Source organism: Protomyctophum bolini, assembly GCF_963924005.1.
Source record: "Protomyctophum bolini genome assembly, chromosome: 13".
Classification (NCBI taxonomy): Eukaryota; Metazoa; Chordata; class Actinopteri; order Myctophiformes; family Myctophidae; genus Protomyctophum; species Protomyctophum bolini.
In genome coordinates this window covers 37,612,900-37,635,548 of record NC_137874.1, presented here as the reverse complement: position 1 = coordinate 37,635,548, position 22,649 = coordinate 37,612,900, and the positions used below count along the sequence as shown (strand labels likewise).

Here is a 22,649-nt window from a genome sequence, read left to right as displayed (position 1 = left end):
GTTACCTTCCACATCCACAGAATCATTCTATGTTACCTTCCACATCAACATAATCATTCTATGTTACCTTCCACATCAACATAATCATTCTATGTTACCTTCCACATCCACATAATCATTCTATGTTACCTTCCACATCAACATAATCATTCTATGTTACCTTCCACATCCACGTAATCATTCTATGTTACCTTCCACATCAACATAATCATTCTATGTTACCTTCCACATCCACATAATCATTCTATGTTACCTTCCACATCAACATAATCATTCTATGTTACCTTCCACATCCACGTAATCATTCTATGTTACCTTCCACATCCACATAATCATTCTATGTTACCTTCCACATCCACATAATCATTCTATGTTACCTTCCACATCAACATAATCATTCTATGTTACCTTCCACATCCACGTAATCATTCTATGTTACCTTCCACATCCACGTAATCATTCTATGTTACCGTCCACATCCTCATAATCATTCTATGTTACCTTCCACATCCACATAATCATTCTATGTTACCTTCCACATCCACATCCACATTCTATGTTACCTTCCACATCCACATAATCATTCTATGTTACCGTTCACATCCACATAATCATTCTATGTTACCTTCCACATCCTCATAATCATTCTATGTTACCTTCCACATCCTCATAATCATTCTATGTTACCTTCCACATCCACATAATCATTCTATGTTACCTTCCACATCCACATAATCATTCTTCGTTCCTTATTGAAGTAAAACAGCAAAGTCCTTCCAAACGGGACAAACAAGACCAGTGTCATTTGGGAAACAAAGGGATATTTATGCCGGGGACAAGCAAAGTAGGGCAACGTTACAAAACACATTTTTGCTGCTGTTGTGTTGACTTGGGGGGGGGGGGGGGGGGGCTTACTACTGTTGCACTGTAGTTGTCTGACCTGTCACAGTTATTACATAATCAAAATGTGGGATAATTGAGATTTATTTCTTCCATAATCGTTCCGTTATCGTCTAAATGAATCCATCTGTTGAAAATGTCTTTGTAAATGTCGGTTATTTGTCATTATCTCTCCTGTGCATGGTTTCTGTTTACAAAGCCTAGAAGACAAACGTAAATGTCTGTGCCTTTATTTTACTCCCAAGAGTGTGCAAATGGAACCACATTTGTACACTCTCAGAGTTAAATTGACACTTGAGGATTTTACAGGGCATATTGGGGTCCCAGAGACTAAATAAATGAATATGAATGTATTAAATCGGGGTCCGTGGTCTAATGCATGCAAGACTGCATGTGCATTGCCATGGATTTGATACGATACGCATCACAATGCAGGGGTCACAATTCAATATATTGCATGTCATGTTGCAAAATGTTGAATGTAAGGCGGTATATATTGCGATTATAAATCGAAATTGATGAAAACAGTCATAGCCAGTTAGCCACAAAACAATTTGCTCTGTGGAAGAAGGTTGCTCAGTGAAGTGAAGCCTTATCCTTTCCTACAGTACTGACCCCAGCACCCCAGTGTGTCGATACACTCTCTCACACACCCCTAATGCATGTCAAACTAAGGGTCCTTGAAATGGAAACTGAGCTAGCCTAGCTAGAGTTAGCCTAGCCGCACGTCCTGATAGCGCTGCTCCTGTTTGAGTCTCATCTGCCCCAAAGTGCCATTGTCTCAACGCCCTCTAGATACTGCAAGGACACTGTGTGTGTGTGTGTGTGTGTGTGTGTGTGTGTGTGTGTGTGTGTGTAACCTCATTTACAAGCGGCAGTAACAGCATGGCTAATGTAAGCCCAGAGGACCGGTGGAGAGTAACTTACTCGAGTACAGTACTCGAGTAAAGTACTCGAGTAAAGTACTCGAGTACTGTTTCAAGGATTTTGCTTTTGTTTACTGCAGTATTTTCCGGAGCCTTTTATACTTTCTACTCCACTACATCTCTGAGGGGAAAAAAAAATATTGTACTTCTTTGCGCTAGTACAAAGGTTTTACAAGTAGTCAAGTCCTATTTTATAATTTGGTTATTAAAAAATAGCAGATCTATTTGTATGTTGTGAGCTCGTGGATAAAAAAAACCAAAACACTACTTTGGTACTGTTAAGTGCATTTTGATGCAGATGCATTTGTACTTTTACTCAAGTAAAAATGCAATTACTTGTAACAAAGTAATTGTGGTATTGTGTGGTATATCGCTGCTGATGGCTTCTTCCACCACAGGCTAGACGGGCTGTTTGAGGGTGAGTAATGTAATCTGACACTGAGTGTGTGTGATTGAATTCATACTCTATCTCCCTCTCCCTCTCTCTCTCTCTCTCTCTGTGCGTACATGTGGATATCATGTTACGTTGGTGTAGCCACGGTGATGGCAGTAATCCGATTTGATTCTACTCTAGTCCAAGTATCAATACCACAATGTACTCTGTAGAGGATACTCTTGTTGCAAGTACAAGTACTGTATATTCCTCACTTAAAAGTACAAAAGCACTGGCGTCAAAAATATACGTAAAAGTCGGTGCTAAACCTTTCTCTTACACACACTGAAACCAGACAGTGGCCTTGTGGTTAGAGTGTCCACCCTGAAACCAGACAGTGGCCTTGTGGTTAGAGTGTCCACCCTGAAACCAGACAGTGGCCTTGTGGTTAGAGTGTCCACCCTGAAACCAGACAGTGGCCTTGTGGTTAGAGTGTCCACCCTGAAACCAGACAGTGGCCTTGTGGTTAGAGTGTCCACCCTGAAACCAGACAGTGGCCTTGTGGTTAGAGTGTCCACCCTGAAACCAGACAGTGGCCTTGTGGTTAGAGTGTCCACCCTGAGACAACCAGACAGTGGCCTTGTGGTTAGAGTGTCCACCCTGAAACCAGACAGTGGCCTTGTGGTTAGAGTGTCCACCCTGAAACCAGACAGTGGCCTTGTGGTTAGAGTGTCCACCCTGAAACCAGACAGTGGCCTTGTGGTTAGAGTGTCCACCCTGAGACAACCAGACAGTGGCCTTGTGGTTAGAGTGTCCACCCTGAAACCAGACAGTGGCCTTGTGGTTAGAGTGTCCACCCTGAAACCAGACAGTGGCCTTGTGGTTAGAGTGTCCACCCTGAAACCAGACAGTGGCCTTGTGGTTAGAGTGTCCACCCTGAAACCAGACAGTGGCCTTGTGGTTAGAGTGTCCACCCTGAAACCAGACAGTGGCCTTGTGGTTAGAGTGTCCACCCTGAAACCAGACAGTGGCCTTGTGGTTAGAGTGTCCACCCTGAAACCAGACAGTGGCCTTGTGGTTAGAGTGTCCACCCTGAAACCAGACAGTGGCCTTGTGGTTAGAGTGTCCACCCTGAAACCAGACAGTGGCCTTGTGGTTAGAGTGTCCACCCTGAAACCAGACAGTGGCCTTGTGGTTAGAGTGTCCACCCTGAGACAACCAGACAGTGGCCTTGTGGTTAGAGTGTCCACCCTGAAACCAGACAGTGGCCTTGTGGTTAGAGTGTCCACCCTGAAACCAGACAGTGGCCTTGTGGTTAGAGTGTCCACCCTGAAACCAGACAGTGGCCTTGTGGTTAGAGTGTCCACCCTGAGACAACCAGACAGTGGCCTTGTGGTTAGAGTGTCCACCCTGAAACCAGACAGTGGCCTTGTGGTTAGAGTGTCCGCCCTGAAACCAGACAGTGGCCTTGTGGTTAGAGTGTCCACCCTGAAACCAGACAGTGGCCTTGTGGTTAGAGTGTCCGCCCTGAAACCAGACAGTGGCCTTGTGGTTAGAGTGTCCACCCTGAAACCAGACAGTGGCCTTGTGGTTAGAGTGTCCACCCTGAAACCAGACAGTGGCCTTGTGGTTAGAGTGTCCACCCTGAGACAACCAGACAGTGGCCTTGTGGTTAGAGTGTCCACCCTGAAACCAGACAGTGGCCTTGTGGTTAGAGTGTCCACCCTGAAACCAGACAGTGGCCTTGTGGTTAGATTGTCCACCCTGAAACCAGACAGTGGCCTTGTGGTTAGAGTGTCCACCCTGAAACCAGACAGTGGCCTTGTGGTTAGAGTGTCCACCCTGAGACAACCAGACAGTGGCCTTGTGGTTAGAGTGTCCACCCTGAAACCAGACAGTGGCCTTGTGGTTAGAGTGTCCACCCTGAAACCAGACAGTGGCCTTGTGGTTAGAGTGTCCACCCTGAAACCAGACAGTGGCCTTGTGGTTAGAGTGTCCACCCTGAGACAACCAGACAGTGGCCTTGTGGTTAGAGTGTCCACCCTGAAACCAGACAGTGGCCTTGTGGTTAGAGTGTCCACCCTGAAACCAGACAGTGGCCTTGTGGTTAGAGTGTCCACCCTGAAACCAGACAGTGGCCTTGTGGTTAGAGTGTCCACCCTGAAACCAGACAGTGGCCTTGTGGTTAGAGTGTCCACCCTGAAACCAGACAGTGGCCTTGTGGTTAGAGTGTCCACCCTGAAACCAGACAGTGGCCTTGTGGTTAGAGTGTCCACCCTGAGACAACCAGACAGTGGCCTTGTGGTTAGAGTGTCCACCCTGAAACCAGACAGTGGCCTTGTGGTTAGAGTGTCCACCCTGAAACCAGACAGTGGCCTTGTGGTTAGAGTGTCCACCCTGAAACCAGACAGTGGCCTTGTGGTTAGAGTGTCCACCCTGAGACAACCAGACAGTGGCCTTGTGGTTAGAGTGTCCACCCTGAAACCAGACAGTGGCCTTGTGGTTAGAGTGTCCACCCTGAAACCAGACAGTGGCCTTGTGGTTAGAGTGTCCACCCTGAAACCAGACAGTGGCCTTGTGGTTAGAGTGTCCACCCTGAGACAACCAGACAGTGGCCTTGTGGTTAGAGTGTCCACCCTGAAACCAGACAGTGGCCTTGTGGTTAGAGTGTCCGCCCTGAAACCAGACAGTGGCCTTGTGGTTAGAGTGTCCACCCTGAAACCAGACAGTGGCCTTGTGGTTAGAGTGTCCGCCCTGAAACCAGACAGTGGCCTTGTGGTTAGAGTGTCCACCCTGAAACCAGACAGTGGCCTTGTGGTTAGAGTGTCCACCCTGAAACCAGACAGTGGCCTTGTGGTTAGAGTGTCCACCCTGAGACAACCAGACAGTGGCCTTGTGGTTAGTGTCCACCCTGAAACCAGACAGTGGCCTTGTGGTTAGAGTGTCCACCCTGAAACCAGACAGTGGCCTTGTGGTTAGAGTGTCCACCCTGAAACCAGACAGTGGCCTTGTGGTTAGAGTGTCCACCCTGAAACCAGACAGTGGCCTTGTGGTTAGAGTGTCCACCCTGAGACAACCAGACAGTGGCCTTGTGGTTAGAGTGTCCACCCTGAGACAACCAGACAGTGGCCTTGTGGTTAGAGTGTCCGCCCTGAAACCAGACAGTGGCCTTGTGGTTAGAGTGTCCGCCCTGAAACCAGACAGTGGCCTTGTGGTTAGAGTGTCCACCCTGAAACCAGACAGTGGCCTTGTGGTTAGAGTGTCCACCCTGAAACCAGACAGTGGCCTTGTGGTTAGAGTGTCCACCCTGAAACCAGACAGTGGCCTTGTGGTTAGAGTGACCGCCCTGAAACCAGACAGTGGCCTTGTGGTTAGAGTGTCCGCCTTGAAACCAGACGGTGGCCTTGTGGTTAGAGTGTCCACCCTGAAACCAGACAGTGGCCTTGTGGTTAGAGTGTCCACCCTGAGACAACCAGACAGTGGCCTTGTGGTTAGAGTGTCCACCCTGAAACCAGACAGTGGCCTTGTGGTTAGAGTGTCCACCCTGAAACCAGACAGTGGCCTTGTGGTTAGAGTGTCCACCCTGAAACCAGACAGTGGCCTTGTGGTTAGAGTGTCCACCCTGAAACCAGACAGTGGCCTTGTGGTTAGTGTCCACCCTGAAACCAGACAGTGGCCTTGTGGTTAGAGTGTCCGCCCTGAGACAGGGAGGTCAGGGTTTAATCCCCGGCCCTGCCGGGTCACACCAAAGAAAATGGGACCCAATGCCTCCCTGCTTGGCACTCGGCATCAATGAGTTGGATTTGGGGGGTGTCAACTCAACTAATCAAATGATTCTGATCCAGCATTTAGAACAAATGATTCTGATCCTGTATAGAGCAAATGATTCTGATCCAGCATAGAGCAAATGATTCTGATCCAGCATAGAGTAAATGATTCTGATCCAGCATAGAGTAAATTATTCTGATCCAGCATTTAGAGTAAATGGTTCTGATCCAGCATAGAGTAAATGATTCTGATCCAGCATAGAACAAATGATTCTGATCCAGCATAGAACAAATGATTCTGATCCAGCATAGAGCAAATGGTTCTGATCCAGCATAGAGTAAATGATTCTGATCCAGCATAGAACAAATGATTCTGATCCAGCATAGAACAAATTATTCTGATCCAGCATAGAGCAAATGGTTCTGATCCAGCATAGAACAAATTATTCTGATCCAGCATAGAGCAAATGGTTCTGATCCAGCATAGAACAAATGATTCTGATCCAGCATAGAGTAAATGATTCTGATCCAGCATAGAACAAATGATTCTGATCCAGCATAGAACAAATGATTCTGATCCAGCATAGAACAAATGATTCTGATCCAGCATAGAGTAAATGGTTCTGATCCAGCATAGAGAGCAAATGCAATTCCTGACATGGCTTTGAAAATAAACCGCGACCAGGGCTTATCACGTCCTCACAAGTATAGTAATGATAACAAACGTGTGTTCTCCAGGAATATGCTCTGTATTTGATGAGTGTCCCCCGTTTGTGGAATGTATATGTATATACTGTACATATATATATATATTTTGTTGGGGCATTTACAATGAGCCAGCTGTATTGTCGAAATGTATATTATTGTATGTGGGTCGTTGGTGATTATGAGCATTGCATCATTGTTTGAAAGAAGCACCAGCATGGAGTCCCTGATAAGCGTGTGTGTGTGTGTGTGTGTGTGTGTGTGTGTGTGTGTGTGTGTGTACGCACTGCACAGACCCTGGCTACGTGCACGGTCACAACGTGGCGAAAAAAAAGATGTGTGTCAAAGGAAATGAGGCTGTGACCGTTTGCACTAGTTGTAACCTGCCAGTTGTCGTGTGCCATTATCCCACAAGGCCAATGTATATAGACTGTGCTTTGGAATGCCACTGGTTTTCATTTGGCATAGCCAAGGGTTCCCAAATGTTTCAGGCTGTGACCTATACTAATAATACATGTATCACATTTGAAGTGGAGGGACCCCACCTCCACCCTGACAAGCACTCGGAATTGTAGGCATTACACTTAATAGTTTGCCTCGGTTCCACAAATACATATTGTGAAAATTTTGCCGAACTACAGTACAAGTTTACTGTGCTCGTTATAAGCCGGGTGCATGAACAGCCAATCAAACCGGAGTTTCTTCTGTCCGGCCATGTCTTCCGACTACAGTATGATGTCCTTCAGACTGAGGTTCGGCTGGGTTCGCGGTCAGAACTTTGGTCAGAAATCCCCCACAGTGCGTTGTCGGTCGGTCACGACATTCAGGCATTCATTTAACCACGGGCATCATTCTGCTGCAGAAGTGCTGCTCGGCTATGCTGTAGTGAAGTGTACACACTGCTCCAGTCGGAGCAAACGGCGCGCAGGAAGCATGCGTCAGGCTTTTAGTGTGATGCAGCTGACTCATGCGCTTACAGGCCTTGCATCCGAGCACAGCCATAATGTGCCACTGCGCAGGCTGCATCTGTGGTGGTGTGACTCAGCCCCGTCCATCCGCAGCTGTGTCGCAGTTCCCAATGCGACCCGGACCCGCCTCCCAGACAGCCTCTAGAGCAGTGGTTCTCAATGTCCCGGGGGTCCTAGAGGGGGTTCCCGTGGGGGTCCCCAGGAATTATATTTTGTTAACCCATTTAGGCCTGACGTCAAACTAAGAAAATATGTTGACATTCTGAAAGAATATATATTAAAAGATTTGTTGCCGCATTTTTAAGATTTTTTTCAAAAATAGCAGACCCACAAGCTCGTAGCGTGCCACTCGGTGGCGCGCTACGAGCTTGTAGATCTGCTATTTTTCAATAGCTAAAGTATAACATAATGCTTAGTTAAAACACCAAAAGGGTGTCAAGAATGGGTTAATGTAGCGTCACTATCAATGGTCACTATCAACTTAAGTCCTATTCTATACTTTAGCTGTTAAAAACTTTAGCCCGGTCGACAAGCGTCTTCTCTTCTGGGGGTCCCTGACGCAAAATATTTTCAGGTGGGGATCCGTGGGCCGAATACATTAATGTGGGGGTCCTTGACATGTCCGTGATGAGCACTGCTCTATAGGAGGTCAGATGCGTCTCTGTTGCTGCTCACAATGCGGCGACACACCGGCTACGACAACGTTTCCGGCCCGCTCCCAATGTGACAGAGGATTTACGACGTTAGGCATTTGTAGGTCTGCTAATAGGCCTTGTGTTTATTAGAAACCAATTGGATCCTCAATAAATGCTATTCGTTCATGTTGATGGTCCCTACATAGCTGGTATAGTACCCTGCACCACATTTCGACAGCTGACCCTAGCTGGCAAGGGTGTGTGTGTGTGTGTGTGTGTGTGTCTGTGTGTGTGTGTGTGTGTGTGTGTGTGTGAGCATCTCACCAGGTATCTTAGAGCAGCAGCAGCATTTGCATGTTGGTTTTGCATGCGTGTGTGTGTGTGTGTGTGTGTGTGTGTGTGTGTGTGCCCATAGGAAACATCTCTCGGTCCAGTAGGCAAATGCCAACGTCTCCTGGGAGCTCTTCAGCAACGCTGACTGTCCATTTAGGACCATTCACTGTCCACTTTAGTAACAAAACAAATGTCCATTTGAGACCAGTCACTGTCCACTTTAGTAACAAAACAAATGTCCATTTAAGACCAGTCACTGTCCACTTTTGATAACAAAACAAATGTCCATTTGAGACCAGTCACTGTCCACTTTTGATAACAAAACAAATGTCCATTTGAGACCAGTCACTGTCCACTTAACAAAACAAATGTCCATTTGAGACCAGTCACTATCCAATTTTGCTAACAAAACAAATGTCCATTTAAGACCATAGTTAAAGATCCAGGCACTTACTCCATGGAGGCAGTGGGGCAAACATGTTACAGTAGGAAGCTGTTTAAAAGCACTTTACAATGGTTCATTCATTCATACATTGGGAGGTGAAGCGGCGTCCTCACTTCCCACATTCACACACCAGTGGTGGCGAGCTCACACCGACCGACTCATTGGAGGCAGTGTAGGGTTCAGTGTCTTGCCCAAGGACACTTCGACATGTAAACAGGAGGAGGAGCCGGGATTCGAACCGCCGACCCAGGGATCATTGGACGACCTGCTCTACCTCCTGAGCCACAGCCGCCCTAATGGGCCCTGATACAAAAACCACTGCCCTAACAGCATGAACAACAGCCTTATTATACTAACTATACAGAACATTCACACACAGATGGCTCACCCACCCACCCTCACGCCCACCCACCAAACAACAGACGAGAAAGAAGGGCACAGTGGAAATACATCAGTGTGTATGTCCCCAAAAGTACAGTCATGATGTAGATTAGAAGCATAAATAAGTTGACTGCCACTTTTTTCAAGTCATTTTTTTTTTCTTTTTTCGTCCCGTGACCTGCTTTGAGTCACCGCCCCACTCTGTTTAGTTTTTTTGCTGTTGTTGTCGTCGTCCTCCTCACAGCAAGGGTGTTTTCCCATTCGAGTAAAGATGTATGTTGCTGCCCAGATAGTGTAGTTGTAGTGGTGGATGGAAGGACAGACAGACACGCAGACAAACAGATGGTAGATGGCTGCGCAGACTGCTAGATAGGCCGTGCGCGTGCGCGTGTGCGTGTGTGTGTGTGTGTGTGTGTGTGTGTGTGTTTTATGTTATCAGTCATGCCGGGGGCAGTGGTCAAGTCATGTGTCTGCTGTGTGTTCCAGTTAGCCACAGAAGCGGCCCTGGAATGAACAGCAGGCCTCTCTGTATTGTCTTTAAGACATTTAGACCTGAGGACGATTCTACAGTTTTCTGAAAAACCCCATGTTTCTATGTCAGTGGTTCTCAAACTATTTCATGGTCAAGGACCCCTAGAATTATCTGTAATTGGCCTCCAACCTCTCATCTCAAAATATGTAGTTCCAGGGACCCCCAGGAGCAAAGATTTTAGTTATAAATGTTCGCTCTGAAAGGATATATATTCCACATTTGCGCCACATTTTCACGATTAAAAAAGAAATAGCAGACCTCACAGCAGATTCTCACATCACAAAACCCTTCGAGATGTGGTGTAGAGGGGACAGAAAGGAGCACACATTAGTACATACCCCTGGGGGACCCCAGGTCAACAAAGTATATTAGGGGTTAATTGATTTGAATTGACTTTCATTGACTACTGACCCTAAACTTGACCGCGATTTTGTATTGTGCTTATGAAGACGTGCGTCCGTGTGTGTGTGCGCACATCTTCATAAGCACACTTTTATTGTATTTTTTTTATTGAAGTTTATTGTACGGATGGAACATGCAATAACATTTTCTTTATTGCGTCCAAAAACCAAATGGCACCATCCACAACAACATTGTGCCACACACTTTTAGTCATAGTCAGTTCAACGCTGTGTGTGTGTGTGTGTGTGTGTGTGTGTGTGTGTGTGTGTGTGTGTGTGTGTGTGTGTGTGTGTGTGCGCGTCCTTGTTGGGTTAATTAGGGTAAAGGCTATGCCCTTATCACTTGTGTGTGTACACTATACATTACTGTACATCTGTAAACACATGCATGTATGTCTCATGTGTGAACTGTTGCCTTGGATGATCTTTGTCTTGTCAAAGCTCTCGATAATAATGTATCTGTGGTGTATTGTGGTCTTATTACTTCATGTATTTAGTACTTAGTGCTTCATGTACTTCAGTATTACTTCAAGCCTGTCAGTGTCATCACCATCATGAAATATCAGCTGACTGTATGTAATTATCATACAAACAAAGTTGCGATGAATATGGGCATTGAACATTGAATATGGGCATTGAACATTGAATATGGGCATTGAATATGGGCATTGAACATTGAATATGGGCATTGAACATTGAATATGGGCATTGAATATGGGCATTGAACATTGAATATGGGCATTGAACATTGAATATGGGCATTGAACATTGGCACATATTTCCAGTTTTCCTCGATATACTAGGCTTTGTAAACGAGCATCGCACGGAGCCGATATGACAACATCATTTAAGACGTGCAATTTTGTATTCATGTCTTCCAATGTCTTCCATGGCAAAAAGAAAACGCATTAATCAAAGCAACGATGACTCTACATAAGAGTGAAGACTTGTGGTATGTTCCTGTTTTGCGATAAGGCCGGTCTGGGTTTGAATTAAAGGTGTGAAACGTGTCCATCATGGGGTGGCTATAATAGCAAGTTATCATCATAGCTGACTGATATGACACATCCGTTCATACAACTAGACGGATACTCTGGCTGACTGAACTGGAAACGTATATATCGAAACTCGAATGCTGGCTGAGAGACCCCGGGCTGCTGTAACGCTACGGCAAGGGAGTGAAGTAATTAAAGACGCCAACGGGATTACATACAGAATAGCCAAAGCTTGTCTCCATAATTGTGATACGACTGATAATTAAAACATGGTGGTGTTTCCTTGTGTCTCCACAGGAGCGCACGCGCTCGTTCGACGGCTTCAACATGAACACCCTGGAGAGCTCTCTGATCGACATCATGAGAGCCGAGCAGGACAGCCTGAAAGGTGAGAGCGCACGCCACGCCACACACGCACGCACGCACGCACGCCAATCACGCACACCACACACTCACGCCACACACACTCACAGCACACACTCACAGCACACACTCACAGCACACACTCACAGCACACACTCACAGCACACACTCATGCCACACACTCACGCCACACACACTCGCCACACACAGACCTCACATGTTGATCGTCGCCTTTTTGTCCAGAACAGTTACTTTTCATGATTACGAAGAGGAAAAAAATGGATTTTCCAAATGGATCCGTTGTAGTTATTATTTAGTCCCAAGCCTCTTTTTTAATACTTTCCCAATATTTACAGACGCACTTAACCACTTTCACTTCCAAAAAGGTTTATTTAAAATAATTGCCGATCTACTTGTGAGCTTGTAGATCGGCGATTTGTTTTGCAATTATTTTGCTATTTTAATGCACCTCCACACATTTCTGTTTAAACACATCGGTGTTGATTTTGACGGAATTCGTCATATTTGTTGTCATCTGAAATGTCTTAGTGTTTGTTGGTCTACGTTTAGTTGACTCTAAATCTACAGTCGATTTAGTCGACGAAATTTAATCTACAGTCGATTTAGTCGACGGACATTTAATCCACAGTCGATTTAGTCGACGGAAATGCATGTCGACGTGCCTTGATGACGTCGCAAAGGCTGGTTTTACACTTGGTGGCATGCTGAAAATTGCCGATCTACAAGCTCTCAATGTCCGATCTAGGAACTCGCATCAGTGAAGGGATTGTTTATACGTCAGGCTTAACGGTGTGTCTGTATAGCGTGCGCGTGTCTGTATAGCGTGCGCGCATGTGTGTGTGTGTGTGTGTTTGTCTGTATGGCGCGTGTGTGCGTATATGTGTGTGTGTCTGTCCTCTCTGTCTAGCTCTGTCTTTACTGTCTGTTGTCTTTGTCTCTCTCTCTCGCTCTCTCTCTCTCGCAGTGTGTGTGTGTGTGTGCGCGTGCAGTGTGTGTGTGCAGTGTGTGCGTGCAGTGGTGTTTCAGTAAAGTGCTGATCGTGTGCAAATCAGACACAGTGAAGGAAGTCCAGGAAACCACTGAGACAGCAGTGTCCACGCTGCATGCCGCAGCAGCAGTGCATTCTGGGTATTCATGCATAATGCATAATAGGGTGGGGTGTGTGTGTGTGTGTGTGTGTGGGGGGGGGGGGGGGTAGGGTACGGTAGGGGGGCTTAAATAAAAAGCCGGTGGTGTGTGTTTGTGTGTCCTCGATGAAGACGCGGTTTGCGCTTTAACCCATTTTGGGGCGTGAATCCCATTTGGTGTTTTAAGCATTATGTTATGCTTTTAGCTATTTAAAAATAGCAGACCTACAAGCTCGTAGCGCGGCACCGAGTGCCGCGCTACGAGCTTGTAGGTCTGCTATTTTTTGAAAAATCGTGCAAATGTGGCGCACATCTAAATATATTCTTTCAGAGCAAAGCAGTTTTTATTAACTCGTATCTTTGCTTCTGGGGAGTCCCTGGAACAACATCTTTTGAGATCGGGGTCCGCGGCCAATTACATATAAATGTTAAAAACAATAAAATAAAATAAACAATTAAACAAACAAATCTAAGAAATTACACAGGGCAAAATTAAAAACAAATAATAATCAAGAAGTGAAAATAGCCGATCTACAAACTTGTGTGCTCGTATCTGCACAAAATGGACATACTATCTAATACCAGTAAGACGCGCAAACGCGGGAAGCGAACGCAGCTCGTACATATTTGGGTTTTGGACGTATAGCTGCTTTGGGGACTCCTTATATGGTTATGGCTGAGTCATGGTGACGTAATCACTCAGCTCCATATATGGGCACAAAAGCGTGACAGACAGACATGCAAGCCTCCTGAGCCCTCTACATTGCTCTCCTTTATACACACATGAGAGCAGAGAATACATTGAAGGTGTGGTCAGTAGTGGTCAAACATGGTCAGACATTGGCCTCCTGTAAGAATAGGTCCTCTGACGGACAGTCAACAGGTGGATAGTATTCTCATTTCAAAACTTCTCTTACAACACACAGACAGACATGATCTGCTAGGTCTCATAGTAAGTGCTCACTGCGTTCGCAAAAACAATATATATACAGAGAGAACAGAACACAATAGCTTATCATTTCGCACCACATGTGCGCATACCACAACAGCGTGCCGCGTAAGAGTGGAATGTGTGAAGGAGTCTGCGTATTATGTACCCAGAATCAGAGGTGTTGTCGGTAACCGTTTGTGTGAGAGGGAACGGCCCGTGGAGGGATAGCGTGTGACCTCAGGGGGGCGTACACTCCGTACAGTCGGGTCGGGGTGTGGGGGTGTTTTTGGGGGGCTTACTGTACGTACAGTAGGGGTGGGGATACTGTACAGTGCGATGTGCAGCTTGTTGTTGTGACCTTATCGTTGTGGCTTGTTATCTGCGCAGCAGATGTGTGTGTGTGTGTGTGTGTGTGTGTGTGTGCCTTGTCTTTACTAAAATAAGCCTATACTGCATTTGGCCTTCCTCCTCCTACCCCATGCAGGCAGCCATGTTGGCTCTCATATCCTGTGCGTGCGTGTGTGTGTGCGTGGAACAGCAGGGCCTGCTTTAGTCCTGTGCGTCTGTCTGTCTGTCTGTCTGTCTGTCTGTCTGTCTGTCTGTCTGTCTGTCTGTCTGTCTGTCTGTCTGTCTGTCTGTCTGTCTGTCTGTCTGTCTTGTCTGTGTGTGTCTCTCTCGCTCACGCTCTCACGCTCTCTCACATCTCCAGAAGCACATGTGCACGAGGCAGAGCACAGATGTGACATAGCAGAGACACAATGGATGAATGAATGACTGAATGAGTACAGTAGCGCTCTGACTGGCTTCCAGCATTGTTCCTACTGACAGAAAGAATCCCTCTGTGTGTGTGTGTGTGTGTGTGTGTGTGTGTGTGCGTGTGTGTGTGCGTATGTCTGTGTGCACGCGCCATGCACACTTGTGAGGGACGGCCTAATTTCCCCAAGACTTTGTGAGGACAACCTTCCTGGTCCTCACAAGAGATTGTTGTTTAGATAGATTTACATTCAGGAAAGCATTCGGGGGTTAGTTAGGGTTGGACATTTAGACGTCGGGGGTTAGACGTATAATTATGCCTTATTCATACGTAGTGGTGACACCTTGTGAGCTTTGGGGCTGCACCATATGGACAACATTTCATCTCTCTGTATTTAAATGCCAAATATTTAAATATGGATATTTATATCCATATATTTTACACACCTCCGGAACCCGTTGGCGGTAGGAACCCGTTGGCGGTAGGAACCCGTTGGCGGTAGGAACCCGCTGGCGGTAGGAACCCGTTGGCGGTAGGAACCCGTTGGCGGTAGGAAGGAACCCGTTGTGACCGCATCATGCCTTTGCTGGCGTCGACACCAGGCAGGGTTCGAACACACATCCTTCCGCATGAAAGGCATATGCTCTAACCTACATGATATTACCGTTAAAATTATTATACAATAATATGAATGATATATTGTGCAGCCTTAGTGAGCTTGTAGATCGGCTATTTTCGGCTTTAGGGTTAAAAAACGGCATTCATGAAATGAAGTGCCATTGTCCTCACGAGCATAGTAATACAAAGGTGCGTGTGTGCGTGCCTGCGTGCGTGTGTGCGCTGTAAGCGTGTGCAGCCATCTGGACAGATGGCTGTACTGTAACGCGGCCATATGCTCGTCAAACAGCGCAGCATTCTCTGAACCACGTGCAACCTATAGCATCCCTATTCTAGGGCAAACGCTAGCCCAAAAATAGACCATCTCCATATTTGGTGTGTAGAGGGTGGGGGGGGGGGGACCGGGGGAGGGGATGACGGCACCGGCTAGTATACTTTTTTTTTTTTTTTACCCCATTTTCTCCCCCAATGTATAGTCGTTACGCCAATGAGTTCCTCCCCACACACATCTCTGTGTGTTGTTGTCACTACTGGGGCTCTACTGTGGCTCTACTGGGGCCGCCCACACACACACACACACACACACTGCTGCCAGTGATGAGCCCACACACACACACACACACACACACACACACACACACTGCTGCCAGTGAGGAGCCCCCACACACACTGCTACCAGTGAGGAGCCCCCACACACACTGCTGCCAGTGAGGAGCCCACACACACACTGCTGCCAGTGAGGAGCCCCCACACACACACTGCTACCAGTGAGGAGCCCCCACACACACACTGCTGCCAGTGAGGAGCCCCCACACACACACACACACTGCTGCCAGTGAGGAGCCCCCACACACACACTGCTGCCAGTGAGGAGCCCCCACACACACTGCTGCCAGTGAGGAGCCCCCACACACACACTGCTGCCACTGAGGAGCCCCCACACACACACACACACTGCTGCCAGTGAGGAGCCCCCACACACACACACACACACACTGCTGCCAGTGAGGAGCCCCCACACACACACACACACACACTGCTGCCAGTGAGGAGCCCCCACACACACACACACACACACACTGCTGCCAGTGAGGAGCCCCCACACACACACTGCTGCCAGTGAGGAGCCCCCACACACACACACACACACACTGCTGCCAGTGAGGAGCCCCCACACACACACACACACACACACACACACACACTGCTGCCAGTGAGGAGCCCCCACACACACACTGCTGCCAGTGAGGAGCCCCCACACACACACACACACACACTGCTGCCAGTGAGGAGCCCCCACACACACACACACACACACACACTGCTGCCAGTGAGGAGCCCCCACACACACACACTGCTGCCAGTGAGGAGCCCCCACACACACACACACACACACTGCGGCCAGTGAGGAGCCCCCACACACACACACACACACACACACACACACTGCTGCCAGTGAGGAGCCCCCACACACACACTGCTGCCAGTGAGGAGCCCCCACACACACACACACACACACACACACACACTGCTGCCAGTGAGGAGCCCCCACACACACACACACACACACACACACACACACTGCTGCCAGTGAGGAGCCCCCACACACACACACTGCTGCCACTGCCAGTGAGGCGCCCACACACACACAGCTGCCAGTGAGGAGCCAACACACACACACTGCTGCCAGTGAGGAGCCCCCACACACACACACTGCTGCCACTGCCAGTGAGGCGCCCACACACAGCTGCCAGTGAGGAGCCAACACACACACACACATTGCTGCCAGTGAGGAGCCCCCACACACACATACATATTTGTCGACAAAATCAACTAAATTTAGATTTTTGTCTACTAAAATCATATTCAACTCGACTTAAACTAGACTAAAACTACAACTTTTCGCATGGCCAAAATCTGACTAAAACTAAATTAAATTGTATTCAAAAGACTGACAAAAAAAAAGTACATCAACATTTGTTCTGACCACCACAGGGTAGGAGCTGCATGCGTGTGTCGCGTGTGTGTGTGCATGCGCGTCTGTGTGTGTGTGTGTGTGTGTGTGTGTGTGTGTGTGTGTGCATGCGCGTGTGTGTGTGTGTGTGTGTGTGTGTGTGTGTGTGTGTGTGTGTGTGCGCGTCATGTGTGGGTGTGCCGTGTGACGTGTGTGTCATGTGGGCCTGAACAGGGCGAGGTGTGGGATGGGAGGGGGGGTGGGGTGGGGAGGGGAGGGGCCAGTAGAATTCCTAGTGTCCCGGGACGGTTGGAATGCACCAATCACTGGGCGTGTCGGCAGCCACGGAAAACAATGGATGCTCTATTTGAGCTCCATGCCACCATGAGAGAGAGAGAGGGGTCTGAACACGGTCATTAAGTTGCTGTTATGTTTCTGTTTGTTAATGTATTTTCATTGCTACTGTATTGATTGTTGTTCATTATTGTTGGTATGTTTGTTGTTGTCTCTGTGTGCACAATGTTGACTTTTGTTTTGTTGAGAGACAGACACACACACACACACACACACACACACACACACAGACATGGAGCATGTGTGTGTTTGTGGGCTGTTAATGACCTGCCCATGACTCTGGATGCTTAATAATAACCCACTGTAATTAAGAAGTCATTAAAATGTCTTCATCACCGTGAACAGTATGTATAGCATCTGTCATTAGTATAGCATATGCTGTATGTCTGTATAGCAGAGGATCTCTGCCTCTTGTTTTTCTCTCTTTCTACTTCCAGCCTTATTTTATGCGTATTTAGACACATGGTCGGTGTGGCGTGGCGACACATTACATCTGCTATTGTCCATGTTCCCCCTATAATGACATTTAGTCCCCGAAATACGTTATCACATGTGATGAGGTATGAGGAGACGATGCTATAGTGTCACCTCATACGTTATCACATGTGATGAGGTATGAGGAGAAGATGCTAGTGTCCTTCATACGTTATCACATGTGATGAGGTATGAGGAGACGATGCTAGTGTCACCTCATATGTTATAACATGTGATAAGGTATGAGGAGACGATGCTAGTGCCCTTCATACGTTATCACATGTGATGAGGTATGAGGAGACGATGCTAGTGCCCTTCATACGTTATCACATGTGATGAGGTATGAGGAGACGATGCTAGTGCCCTTCATACGTTATCACATGTGATGAGGTATGAGGAGACGATGCTAGTGCCCTTCATACGTTATCACATGTGATGAGGTATGAGGAGACGATGCTAGTGTCACCTCATACGTTATCACATGTGATGAGGAGACGATGCTATAGTGCCACCTCATACGTCATCACATGTGATGAGGTATGAGGAGACGATGCTATAGTGTCACCTCATACGTCATCACATGTGATGAGGAGACAATGCTATAGTGTCACCTCATACGTCATCACATGTGATGAGGAGACGATGCTATAGTGCCACCTCATACGTCATCACATGTGATGAGGTATGAGGAGACGATGCTATAGTGTCACCTCATACGTTATCACATGTGATGAGGAGACGATGCTATAGTGCCACCTCATACGTTATCACATGTGATGAGGAGACGATGCTAGTGCCCTTCATACGTTAACACATGTGATGAGGAGACGATGCTATAGTGTCACCTCATACGTCATCACATGTGATGAGGAGACGATGCTATAGTGTCACCTCATACGTTATCACATGTGATGAGGAGACGATGCTATAGTGCCACCTCATACGTTATCACATGTGATGAGGTATGAGGAGACGATGCTATAGTGTCACCTCATACGTTATCACATGTGATGAGGAGACGATGCTAGTGCCCTTCATACGTTAACACATGTGATGAGGAGACGATGCTATAGTGTCACCTCATACGTCATCACATGTGATGAGGAGACGATGCTATAGTGTCACCTCATACGTTATCACATGTGATGAGGCATGAGGAGACGATGCTATAGTGTCACCTCATACGTCATCACATGTGATAACGTATGAGGAGACGATGCTAGTGCCCTTCATACGTCATCACATGTGATGAGGAGACGATGCTATAGTGCCACCTCATACGATATCACATGTGATGAGGTATGAGGAGACGATGCTAGCATCATACTAGCACATATGATTCACGAGGACTTTTCTTAATGTATTAGATGTATTGCCCTGTGTTGTTCTCGCTTACTGTGAATCGCTCTGGATTAAGTTAAAACGGCGAAATTGTTAATTGTGCTGCGTTGTGCGTGTGTCTGTGTGCAGGTCGACTCGGGTTCCCTCATCCTGGTGCCGACAACCCTCTGGCGCTAAATGGTACGTATGTGGTACATGTGTGTGTGTGGGGGGGGGGGGGGGGGGGCAACGGTTTACGGAATTAACCTGTTCATCGACGGGTTAACAAGCCAGCAGCCATCCCCAGGGCCACCAAAAATGATCTGTGTTTGGCCACATTTCCAAGATTTTTCGAAAATGGCAGATCTACAAGCTCACAGCGCGGCACTCGGTTCCGTGCTATGAGCTTGTAGACCTGCTATTTTTCAATAGCTAAAGTGTAACATGATGCTTAAAACACCAAAAGGGGTTCCCGCCCAGAATGGGTTAAGCAGCCCCTCAAACTGGGACCCCCTTAACCCATTTTGACCTGAGGCCTAAAATCTCCGGCCGGGGAAACTCTCCCCTCTCAGGTGAAAAGAAGCAGCTTGGACTCCTCATGCTTTGACGGAAGCATTAGGTCAGTCCGTATAGCTCTCCCCAGGTTGGCAGAGGAGGTTTAACGGCCAGGATTACATTAGATAATTGACACTGGGTGAAAAAAAAGGTTGCAAAATCGTGGGGTCGATACAAATGAAAGAGAGCAACGGTGCTTCACAGCCGTGACATTGTTAAACTATATGCTTGCCTCCATGTACGTATACACGCATGCACATTTTCCTATAGGAGTCATGTGACACATGACTGTGACATGATGAGCTGTCATGTAGATCAGTCTCTGACCTCTCTCTCTCTCTCTCTCTCTCTCTCTCTCTCTCTCCCCCACCTTGCTTTTTTTTATGAGCTTGCGCGTTTCTCTTCCAGTCTATTTGTCGCTCTCTCGTGCGCACATCTTTTTATAGCCTCTCTCCCTCTCTCTCTCTCTTTCTCTCTCTCTCTCTCATACACACAAACACGTGCACACACACACACACACACACACACACACACACGGACATACGGACAGGCAGATGTTCCAGCTGTCTCATGTCCTGGTTTAGGTAGTCACGCATCGCGTGTGTCACGGTTTTTTTTAAAACAGTCCATCTATGCAGATGTCAGAACAGGCCAGCTCTATATATGGAGATATAGGGAGGGTGACCAAGTGTTGTTCGCCCTGTCCAGAGCGATTGGAAAGTATAGTAGCAGATCTATAAGCTCGTATCGCGGGCACTCGGTGCCGCACTATGAGCTTGCTATATAGATCCTACCTGCCTCTTCACATTCAATAGAATTGGATCCGGCTCCTCCGGTCCTCACCCCTATAGCTGTGGCGTTGAGCTCCCTCCCGACCACCTGGGCCATCGATGAAGGATGCCTCGTTCACCCTCTCGTTCCAAAATGGTTGTAATGATCTTCTGTTCTCATTGTGCTTCTCGCCCCCACACGCAGCCAGGAATTATGGCCGCAGACGAGGTAAACATGCTGTTTTATTATTATGGTACAAAAAGCACCCGTCCGTGTGTTGGTGACGACGTCAAAGTTCAAACCAAGTGTTTTACGCATGATGGTTTTTGTCGGTTGTGGGGGTTTCATCGGATTGTGGTGGTGTTATTGTGGTTACAATCGACTTTTTGTGGGAGCGAAAGTTCGGGTTGAAAGGGTTCCTGTGGTTGAAGATGGTGTAAGTGACGTTTTTTGTTGTTGAAACAAGGCCTTATTTATATAGTGTTTGTTCAGTAACGGTGTTAAACAGCTCTATAGTATTGTGACAGTAATTGTTGCTATAAGAGCGCTCGTTCAGAAACCGTGTTAAATAGCTCTATATTGTGACGGCAATCATTGCTACAGGGTGTGTTTTGTTCAGTAACAGGCCGGGGTACCCCATCTCTCCAGATCTTTAATTCACATGAAATACATATTCAGATATCTATGTCATACTATCAGTAGAGAGCATCTACTGTATGCACAGTTACAATCTGAACCGTTCTGTTATTGCATCGCGTGTTTATCCTGCATGAGTTCTCTGTCCTGATTGGATAAAAAATGCCCTGAAAATGTTACTGAACAAACGCAGATGATTCGTCACTAGAACAGAGCTGTTTAACACGCATTTGAACCAAGAAATGTCACTCGCACCACCTTTTTTAATACAATTAAAACCATCCATCCAGTGAAATTGTCGGCATGGTTTTTGCTACGGGATCATCTCAAAAACATTGGAATGCCGTGGGAAACATTGTACATGCCTGTATATATGCAACCATTACGTTTAAAACAAACGGAAGGTTTGAAATATTTCACTTTGCCTGCAACGAATCTAGAACATATTAAAGTTTCACTGTTTTAATTATATTATATATATATATATATATATTTCTTTTAACGTTTTCCCACAATATTCTACCTTTTTTGCGATGATCCTGCAAATGTCTGTTTGGGAAACGGACATAATCATGGGATTTATTGATTGATTGATTGTTTGATTAACAGTTTTCATAAAGTTTCAGAGGGTACAGTCAGTTATACAATAAACGATAAACGTATAAAACAAACTCAACAAGCCCTGAGGGCTTGGTTTCCATTGTGGTCAAGAAGAAATGCATTACTGTACAAGAAGACCCCCATGAGGATTATGAAAACTATAGGTCCCTGCGAACGTTCACGTTATTGGGGCATGACACGTGAACGCTATGTCTCATACCGTAACCCCTTCCATCCCAGAATGCACTCTGGATGGGAGGATGGGAGGAGAAATCCCGTGCCGTCTGTATTTAATATATACTCTAACCCTGTAAGACCCGGATTAATTTCTACTTGCAAAAAAGAGATTTCCACCTTACTACTAGGAATTAGGTTAAAAAGATATGTTAAAAAAAATGTATGCACATTATATAATAATTATATAATAAATTAATAATTTACATTTGGGGGATATCTTTCACAATAATGAATAGAACATGTTCTAGACATTCTAATGATCACAAAAAAACATATATTACAATTATTTTACTTACTTTTATTAGGGTTAAAGGTCAAAAGTCATAGGTTAAAAATTGTAAAACATTGCACAGCGTCCAGACATTTTTAATTTGTGTGAATTTCAGCCTCTGTGGGGGGTATTTATATGCAAATATCATGACCAATGGCATTGCAATGAACATCACTGATGACGTTTAGGTGAAAAAAAAGAACAGAAAAAAAACAATAATAATTAAGTAAATAATTCAAATAGAATTGTTGCTATACCCAGCGTTGCTTTATAGTATAAAGCAACGCTGGGTCTTAGAGGGT

The 22,649-nt window shown here is 46.5% G+C and overlaps 1 protein-coding gene across 6 annotated transcripts in view; it reads left to right on the top strand.

The window, feature by feature from the left end:
* The window catches only part of LOC308326661 (cytoplasmic polyadenylation element-binding protein 4-like), a 55,696-nt gene that overhangs the window by 20,096 nt on the left and 12,951 nt on the right, over nucleotides 1–22,649 (top strand). For 5 of the 6 annotated variants that reach the window (XM_080779643.1, XM_080779644.1, XM_080779641.1 and 2 more), the window contains 3 exons: nucleotides 11,659–11,749; nucleotides 19,428–19,478; nucleotides 20,808–20,831. In XM_080779643.1, the coding sequence (XP_080635769.1) occupies nucleotides 11,659–11,749; nucleotides 19,428–19,478; nucleotides 20,808–20,831 (166 nt within the window). The remainder of the gene's footprint in view (nucleotides 1–11,658; nucleotides 11,750–19,427; nucleotides 19,479–20,807; nucleotides 20,832–22,649) is intronic. The other variant, XM_080779642.1, reaches the window with a different exon arrangement.